Consider the following 9,551-nt stretch of genomic DNA (forward strand, 5'->3'; position numbering starts at 1 on the left):
CCCAAATAGGATTGCTTCCCAACTTAGATTTGCTTCTCCTGGTGTCCCTGTCTGTTTGGTGGCCTCTTCATCTACTCTTTGGCCAAGGCCAGCCATCTGGGGACCATCTCCACCCCTTCTCCCAGTCAGTGTGCTGTATTGGCTTTCTGGGGCAACGTACACATGCTGGGCAGCTTGAACACCTGAAATGCACTGTCTCAGAGGCCAGAAGTCTGAGAGTAAGGCATTGCCTGGGTTGATTCCTTCCTGTGGGTGTGAGGGATAATCTGTTGCAGCTTCTGGTGATGCTGCAGACTTCTGGGGGCTTTGGTGGGTAGCATCAAGCTAACCTCTAGATTAACCTTCACTCCCTGGCCTTATCCATGTCATTTGTTTGGGCCATTGGAGTGCTGATGGCTGTGATGCCAGCAGATGCTTTGAGTAAGCTCACATGGTTTGGCCTGGCCTCTTGCAACTTCTGCTATTTGGCAGGAGACCATGCTCCTGGTAAGAGCTGCAAATCTGAGCCCAAAGCCAGCTGGCTTGTGGTGAGCTCACCATTGCAGCAGGTAACCTACAGACCCACAAACACGAATGAATGTTTCTTCATATAAGCCTCTGTGTGCTTATTACACAGCATTGCTACAGCACCAGCTGACTGCCATACACTTGTTATCTGACTGTAGTATAATGATATCTTTACTGTCAGGAGAACATAAGTTCCTTGAGGGTTATTTGCTCATCACTGTAAGCTAGGTACCCCGAATGTTCCCCAGTGCCAGGAGGCACCAAACTGTTTAACTGAATGTCCCCGCTGATACCTGCCCTTCCTCTCCCCTGGCCCCCCAAGAGGTCAGTCTAGATGATGTCTGGAATACCATCCTTTAGGAATCTTCCCTTTGACCTCAACCTGATGTTTTTCTTTTGGGCCCCAGAGGTCCTTTTCCATGTCTTTGCCACTCTCTGGTGGCCATAGAGGGCCGGTCAATGCTCCATCGTCAGTGGATTTCCAGATATCCGACCCCAAGGGTGAAAGGCTTGTTTTGATCACTTGCCCAGGTGCTCAGCTACAAGATGAATAAATCCCTGCATGTGCCCTTGAGAAGCTTCGAGTCAAGGGGGGAGGTGGGAGGGGAAGGAAATCAATTTATTCCTTTAAAAATATTTATTAAGCACCTACTGTATGCCAATGTAATAGAGAGGACAGATGAGGCCTCTGCCTGGAAGGAACATAAGTTCTAGTAAGTGTCAAATACACAAATGAGTACTAAGGACCTCACACATCATAGCCAAGCGCTTTATTAGTGAGCTGCACCGCTAGCACTTTTTATTTTTATTTTGAGGCAGAATCTTGTTAAGTTGCCAAGGCTGGCGTCCAACATTCAGTCCTCTTGCCTCAGCCTCCTGAGTAGCTGGCAAAACCCACTGTGCTGTCTACAAATGAATAAATTAAAGTAGGGATAGAGATCTATGAATTAAATAAAACTGGTAATCAAATAGAGTCAACTTGCAGGGCGGTGGTCAGGAGGGGCTCAGGGGACAAGGAAGTGCTAAGTGTTAACGCTGGGCAGGTGCCAGGGTGCACACACAGCAGGGAATGCATCTCAGGCTCTTCCTTGAGGGAGGTCTTGGCAGAAGGAGGTGAGATCTTTGTGGTTGAAAACAGAAGTTCAGTGGAACTCCATGAGCTGGCCTGTTGAGCAGGGTTTTGTGAGCCCTACTGTATTCTACATTTAAAAGGAAGTTGCTAGAGGATTACGGGCACAACATCCAAGCTATGTTGAAGGAAGGTAGTTTGATTAATGTGAACTTGTTTAATAAAAAGATAGGCCACAACAGGGCATGGCAGTAGAGGGGAGGATATGTAGCCATGCTAGGGAGGGAAGGTCTTCTGGGGTGGAAAAGGAGAATCAGTCATCTATGGGTGCATAACAAAGGACCCCAAACCTAGTGCTTGAATCAATAATAAACACTTATGATCTCACACAGGTTCTGGGGGTTGGGGGTGCTGGTGGTGCTGGCTCATGGCCCCTCATTAGGCCCCAGCACAGACTGGGTCAGGGCTTCAGTTGCTGACGGGGCTGGAAGACCCACAACTGGCATAGATCACCTACTCAAATGGTCTGAAAGCCACATCTTTTATTATTTAGCTCCAGAAATCACTGTGGCATTTTGTCAACATCTCACTGGTTACACAGGTAAGGCCTGTTCCAACAAGCATCCCCACAGGGTAGTAAAACTGTGACGTGTGACTCCCTGGGGCCATCTTGGAGGTTGGCTGCCAGAGAAGTAACACTTGACCAAGTCTTAAAGGGTGAATGGAAATTAGCCAGGTGTTAGGGGCTCAATTGTGTCCCCCTAAAACCATAAGTTGAAGCTTTAACTTCTAGAACCTTAGAATGTGACTGTATTTGAAGACAGGGCCTTTAAAGAGATGATTAGGTAAAAACAAGACTCTTAGGGTCTGACTGAGGTCCTTCCATGGAGAGAAGACAACATCCGGACACCACAGAGGCACACGTCACACAGAGGTCACACCACATGAAGTCACAAGGAGAAAGTGGCTACCTGCAAGCCAAGGAGAGAAGCTACAGAAAAAGCCAGACCTGCTACACCTTGACCTCACTCTTCTGGACTCCAGAACTGTGAGAAAACAGATTTCTAGTGTTTAAAGTTGCTCATCTGTGGTGGGTTGTTGTTGTTGTTGTTTTTTATGGAGGCTTGAGCAATACAGCTCAATTGGGAAAGGTGCATCAAGCAGAGGAACTGGCCTGAACCAAGGCAAAGAGCTGAAGTCAGTACTAATGTCAGACAGTGGGCATTGCCATGGGGCCCGCAAATGTTTCCTATAAAAGGCCAGGTAATAATGTTTTAGGCATTTGGATTGTAAAGTTTCTCTCTGTTGCATGAAAACAGTCATGGACAATATGTAAAAAAAGAGTGAAACTGTGTACCAATAAAACTACAAAAACAGATAGCACCCCAGATCTGCCTCTCCAGCTGTAGTCAGTCAACGTCTTCCGAAGAGGGGTGTAGGGAGGCTGGAAGATGGGCCTGGTTATGGTGAAGGAGCCTTCAGGAAGGAAACCTAGGCTCTCTTTCCAGCTTTGATAATTGTCTTTTCAAGATGATCATTGTTCATGTGAAGCAAGATCAAAAGATGAGGTGTGATCAAAACATATGGTGTGTGTTTAAATTAAAAAATTATCACAGTGAAAGACACATTGGCATGAATTCCCCTTAAAACTCTCCCCATCACTTTGAATACATTTATATTGTCATTCTTGCCACTTTCTGATGTCACTCTGGACGCCCTCTTTCATGAGTGTTTTGCACTGTCATGATTGCCTCAATGTCCTGAATCGATTCAAAATGTTTGTCATTCACGGTCATTTTGACCTTGGGGAAGAGCCAGAAGTCATGCAGTGCCACAACTGGTGAATAAGGTGCGTGAAGGCTCACCGCCATGTTTTTATAGGCCTCCCTTTCCATTGGGTGGCACTCAGAATGAGCATTCGCTGCAGTTTGATTGCACCTTGTAAAGACATGTAAGAGGACTTCCAGAACTGCTGTAGAAAGCAGCAAGAATAATGGGATAAGTGTGTTCGAAATGAGGGAAAGGACTTTGAGGGATTCATGGCAATGTGTCTTCTGCTGTAGCAAGTATTTATTCAAACACTCACCATATGTTTTGGATCATAGCATCTTCTGATCGTAGCCTCCCAGCAAAGGTGAGCAGGGAGGTGGAAGTTATGGGACTCCTGTAAAGGTTCAAGGCGGTATTATCTCACCAGGTACACAAGCCAAGTCTTGGCTTAACTGTTAGCAGCCTGACTTCTCTGAGCCTCTACTTCCTCATCAGAATCAAGAGTAACAACATGTGCCTCACAGCATTGATGTGAGTATTCACAGCCCTAGTAGAGGATCAGGCATAGTGTAGGCAGTGCACATACGTGTACCTCTTTTCCCCATCTCAAATATAAATGAGGTCCTTACTATAAACTATTACACCCCAATAGCTGTGCATGAAGGATGCGCCCCAGGGTTGAATTCTGATTTTGGTATCGGAGACCATGTGATGCCCTAGACTGACAGATGCAGTAGGGTAGGAAAGAGCCCTACCTGTGAAAAGCAAGTAAACTCCTGCCTGATTGCCAAGAATAGTTGTTTATTATTTATTTTTTTCGGCACTGGGAATTGAACTCAGGGCCTTCTCACTGAGCTCATCCTCAGCACTCTTTTATTTTCTATTCGAGGCAGGGTGTCACTAAGTTGCTTACCCAGGCGGGACTTGAACTTGTGATCTTCCTGCCTCAGGCTCCCAAAGTGCTGGGATTACAGGCATGTGGGTTTGTTTTGTTTTGTTTTTAAAGAAAATAAGTTACAAGGGAAGGCAGTTGCTGACATGGCCCTATTTTGTTGCGTTTAGAACTGGTGTGCGACCATATGATTTGTCTTTTAAAGCTCTGGCTTCGGGGTAGGGGAGAGAGAACTCGCCATACTGCTCCCTTTCAAGGACTTATATGCTCATATATTGAGGGGCACAATTCTGTAGCCACCCACCCCTTGCACTCTACCAGAAGATGGGTACAGAAACACTGCCCATACTACCTTGGAGCCTTGAGCCTACAAGTGCTGCCAGGACAGCACCAGCCCCGCCCCTCCACCGAGGCCCCACCCTCCACCGAGGCCCCGCCCCACAAGTCTCGTCCAGGTCCATTGGATGGCAGGCAGGAGGCGCCAGCACACGCACCATCTTTTCTAGCCATCAGGCACCCGCCTCTCCTTGAGTCCACGCCCCCTCAAGGAGCCGTTTCTGCCTATTGGGCATCGAAGCGCCAGATCGTCCCTCCGCTTCTCTTAGCCCCGCCCTCCAAGAGACCCCGCCCCCACCGAGGCCCCGCCCCGGCCGTTGAGCGGCCGGCAGGAGGCGCCGCGGCGCGCGCGGGTCGCGGTCCTGGACTCTGGCTAACTGTGGGTGTGGGAGCCGCCGGGAACGCGGCGGTGGCGAATGCTGGCTGCGCTAGAAGTGAGTGTGGGTCGCGCGAGGAGGGGCAGCGGAGGCAGGAGTCTCCTGGGCGGGACTGCTTGGCGGCTGAGGGGTCCCAGGTCGAGGAGGCTGCGGGCGGCGGGCGACGGGCGGGGGCGGCGGTTCGCGCGCTCGGGGCCACGGGGCCGCGCGGGGCGTTTTACCCCCTGCGGTGCACCCGGGGCGGGCAGAAGGCCAGGGTTGCTCTGTTGCCATGGAAACCGGCGGGCGGTCAGTCCCCGAAGGCCTACGATCCCGACTGGACCGGCTCACAGGACTTCCACGGTCGATCCCGGGGCCGCCCCCAGCTCAGAGGCTCCCGGGCCTCGGTTTCCCTGGAGGAGTCTCCCAGGGCCCTCCAGGCACGCAGCGTCCCACGCTCTCCCGCCCCCCGCCCACCCCGCGGCACGTTCCGCACTCGTGCGCCCGCGACAGGCATTGTTTCCCAGCTATTTCTGTCCCACTTCCAGCCCCCGACAAGGACTGCATCTCGGGAGACAGATGCGGAGCTGGAGCTCCGGCCCGAGGGCAGACTGGCTCCTGTCCCTGGGGAGCCAGAGGGTGGGACCTTGGCGGGCTGCAGACTTGCCTGCCCAGCCCCTGTCGCCTGTCAAGTGTTTGGTTAATCTGAATTGCCAAAAAGAATTTGATTACCGGTGCCACCTCTGGTGCATTCCAGAGAGGAGCCAGCCTTCAGTCCTGCTCAGGGAGTCTGTCCCCTCTCCAGACACCAGCAGGCAGAATGACACCTGACTGAATTGTGTTCTGGCTGCAGCTGCAAAGTTAGGATTTAGGGAAGAGGGGCATAAAGCACAGTGTGTGAAGTTTGCCGATCCTCTTTCCCTGCTGCTGGAATGATAATGGGTTCCACATTGTCCTGTTGGAAGGGAGCAGTGTCCCTCCACCCATGTCAGCCCGCGCTGACCGCTCCCTGCCCTGCCGCTGTGACTTGAGCTTGTTTTTCATCAGAAATGGGACTCTTCCTTGAGAGCGAGAGATGAACATTTGCCACAGCAAGCGCCCCGCAGCCTGGCTGTCTGGGCCTGGAGCGTTCCCCGAAGTGTTTGTGTGACAGAGCGAGGATTGAGCAGAAAAGGAAAAGGCAGGTCACACTTCCAGAAAAACAGATTGGCTACCCAGGCTGGGCTCTGCTCCACAGGGTTTTGCTGCACTCCTCCCCACCTTTTAAGAACCAAACTCGTCCCATTGGGACAAACAGGCTGTGCTCTGCATTCTGCGATTAGGGAAGAAGGTGACCCATGTGCTGGTGGCTCTGGTCACTGGCGTCCTCTTCCTAGGGAATATTCTTCCCCATGGGGGAAGAATGCTTTCTGAAAATCCTGAAGTATATAAAGTTGGGGTTTCACAGGGACTTCTTGGGGTGAGGGAGTTACTGGGAAGGAATGAGTCACTGCTTCCCATTTACATCGTTTCCCTGCTCTGCATGGTTTTCCTGACTCTGCTTCAGAATCTGGCGCCAAAGGCAGTTGGAAAGGAGGGAGGGGCACTACTGAAGTTCAAGCACCATGGCCCCTCACTTGCAAGGCCCTGGGAGGGGACCTAGTGATGATGTATTTGTAATTTTCCACTTGTTTCTTATTAAAGTAGAACCATGGGAGTGTCAGACCTTACCAAACCTGCATCACCCGATGCAAGATGCCCATTGCGTCTCCACTGCATCCCAGGCCTTTGAACACTCATGTGACTTTGTGACTTTCCTCCCATCTAGTGATGCTTTCTGCAACTTTTGGCATTGTGTTTCAATTTACCTTCAGACTCTATCTCTAAAGACAAAGGCTTCCCGTGCTGTCATCTGCTTTGGACTGGGCTCTGGACCCCAGGGAAGAACTCTGTCCATGGAGATATCCCCTGAATTTCAGGGATGGGACCAATTAGGCCACGCGTATGCAGAGGGTTAGATCCCATTGAGAATGTGTGCTGGCTTCTGAGCAAGGATGTCTCCAGAGGCTGGTGTGGGAAACTCCCAGGCAGGGCTGTGCATCCCTTAGAGGTGGTTTAGAGGGCTGACCTTCAGGGCATTGGTCTCTGATCCCAGGTTCCCTTTGGGGACAGATCTGAAGCTCTAAGTATGTGCAGATGCAAAGCTGGCAGTCTGTGATGCAAATGCTGAAAATGCTTTTATTGTTACTTAAGTGAGGGATCCAGGATGGGAAGCCAGTGACAGCTCTGGGCTTCTTGGGATTTGACAAGGAGACTTATTGCCTATTCCTGGGGGAGGAGAGACTTATTGATCTTGTGGGCACCTTTTGTGACCGGTAGCTAGGATCTCTGGGATAGCTGGCTGCTTGAAAACAGATTTAAGTCTGTAGAAAGCCAGTGATGCATCCTAAGCAGTAGGTTGTAGGGACAGAGGACCTGTCACCTAATGGGACAAGCATTAGTGTTGGGAATCCAGTCTTCCATGTGTGAAGTTTTGGAGGAGCTGGGCTCCTCCCAGAATGCTTGGCAGTGGCAGGCAGATAGCTCTAGGAACAGAATGGTGGCCTGCTGGTTGGCTCCATTCATGACTGCTTTGGTGGCGGTGAGAGGCCCAGGGACAGGGCTGCAGCCAGGTGGGCAGCAGGAAGAAACCCGAGTCATGGTATCAGCTGTGGAGGTCTGGACAGTTACATTGCTGGGTTCACTGAGGGTCTTTGTGAGTCTCCCTGGATACTGCATCCCTCCACAGCCACTTGCCTTCCCCAGAGCCTTTTCTAGCACTCACAGGGTGAGAGTGAGTTGAGGTTGGGGATATAAATTGATTGGAATGGAGTTGGCTGTTTAGAGTCACAGTGGCAGGTGCCGTGCTGCCTTCACTGGGTCCCGGCCCCTCTTTCCAGCACCTGCTAGAATATGGGCCCTTCATCTGGCTTAGTTGTCTGTCTCTGTGGGGAAACATGAGCACACAAGGGGATAAGTCACCTAGAGATGTGTGCAAAGCTTCTCCCTGTCCCCCCTGGGGAACCTGGCTCTGTTTTCAGCTGACCTGCCCTCCTTGGGAGTGTGAGGGAGACCCACAGATAATCTCCACCTGTAATCCCTGTGGGGTGCTTAGTGCACTGGGATTAGGATTCTGCAACACACCAAAGCCTCCCATTTCCTCCTCTCCCAGTGAGACTGAATCTCCAGGGCTGGATGTGGTGGGCAGAATGCATGCATTCCAGGCATGCCTCCACGTGTCCACAGCAGCTTCAAGGATGTCCTGAGCTTGGCACGTCCTTCACCCTGGGACCAGCCTCCTCTGCCCGGTCATGGAGAGCATGGCTTTCTTGGGGCTCCTGGCTCCGGTTTGCCATTTCCCTAGCTCTGCGTGGTGTGTGTGTGTGTGTGTGTGTGTGTGTGTGTGTGTGTGTGTGTGTGTGTGTATTTGAGACAGCACCTCACTATATAGTCAGACTGGCCTTGAACTCACTGTGTAACCCAGGCTGGCCCCAAACTCATAGCAATCCTTCTGCCTCAGCCTCCCAAGTGCTGGGACTAGAGGTACTTCAAGCCTTGCTCCCCACTTGTTTGTGATGGGTGTGCACTCACAGAGAGCCGAGCTGGAACCCTACTTGTTTGCCCTTTTTCTCTGGCTGTTGGGGTACCAGGTGGTGAGCTTGCTGCAGTGAGGCACCCTTCCCGCTTTGATTCAGCAGTGCCTGTCTGTGCTCTGCTGCCAGCTTCTGTTCCCTGTGCACTGTGGCTAGCACTTCCCAGAACCGAAGCCTGGGACAAGGCAGCCTCCTCATGCTTCCTAGTAGTGGCTTTCCCTGAAGGTGTGTCAGCCATCCAGCCTGCTTCATTCTGGCAGCCTGCAGCCCAGTCCTGAGCCCAGGTGCTTCCTGGGGTCTGAGCCGAGGTGACCTGTCTGCTGGGCTGGGACGCTGAAAGGCTGTTTCATCTGTTGGACGAGATTCCCGCCTCTGCTCTTGGTGCTAACCCATCTCACTCTGTCCCCCAGGTCCCAGCCTCTCCCCACCCTGTGGCTGAGGTTCTCAGCCCTCATCCCTGAAGTCCTGCTCACCATGCTTTATGGGACTCACTTCGTCATGTCTCCGCCTACCAAGAGCAAGCTGAAGAGACAAGGCCAGCTGCTGTCCAACATGCTGTCCCGGACGCTGAGCCACAAGTACCGGGACCTGGACTCTGCTCTGTGCAGCCTGGGTGCCAGAGATGACCCTGCGGAGCTATCCACCCAGCTTTCAGCCCCAGGGGTCCTGAAGGTGTTTGGGGACAGTGTGTGCCTGGGTACCCACTACAAGAGCGTCCTGGCCACTGGCATGTCCAGCGCACAGGAGCTGGTGAAGGAAGCCCTAGAGCGCTACGCCCTGGACCCTGAATGTGCCAGCCAGTATGTGCTGTGTGATGTGGTGGGCCAGGCTGGGGACCCTGGGAAGCAGTGGCAGGCCCAGTGCTTCCGGGTATTCGGGGACAATGAGAAGCCCCTCTTGATCCAGGAGTTATGGAAACCCCGAGAAGGTTTGTCCAGGAGGTTTGAACTGAGAAAGAGGTCAGATGTGGAGGAGCTGGCTGCCAAAGATGTGGATACCCTCACGGCAGG

At 52.1% G+C, this 9,551-nt stretch overlaps 1 protein-coding gene across 3 annotated transcripts in view; it reads left to right on the top strand.

The window, feature by feature from the left end:
- Positions 1-1,435: 1,435 nt before the first annotated feature.
- Positions 1,436-9,551, top strand: part of Radil (Rap associating with DIL domain) — a 75,175-nt gene continuing 67,059 nt past the window's right edge. For 2 of the 3 annotated variants that reach the window (XR_015445504.1, XM_004840404.3), the window contains exons 1-2: positions 4,887-5,008; positions 8,952-9,550. Coding sequence is in view for 2 of the 3 variants with exons in the window: in XM_004840404.3 (XP_004840461.1) it covers positions 9,016-9,550 (535 nt within the window). In the remaining variant the exon portion in view is untranslated. Of the gene's footprint in view, positions 2,178-4,886; positions 5,009-8,951; position 9,551 lie in introns of those variants that run through there. The other variant, XM_021254675.2, reaches the window with a different exon arrangement.

This window comes from Heterocephalus glaber, unplaced genomic scaffold (assembly GCF_053883595.1).
Source record: "Heterocephalus glaber isolate CG9 unplaced genomic scaffold, H.glaber_assembly_v1.0 deba00001610, whole genome shotgun sequence".
NCBI classification, from domain to species: domain Eukaryota; kingdom Metazoa; phylum Chordata; class Mammalia; order Rodentia; family Bathyergidae; genus Heterocephalus; species Heterocephalus glaber.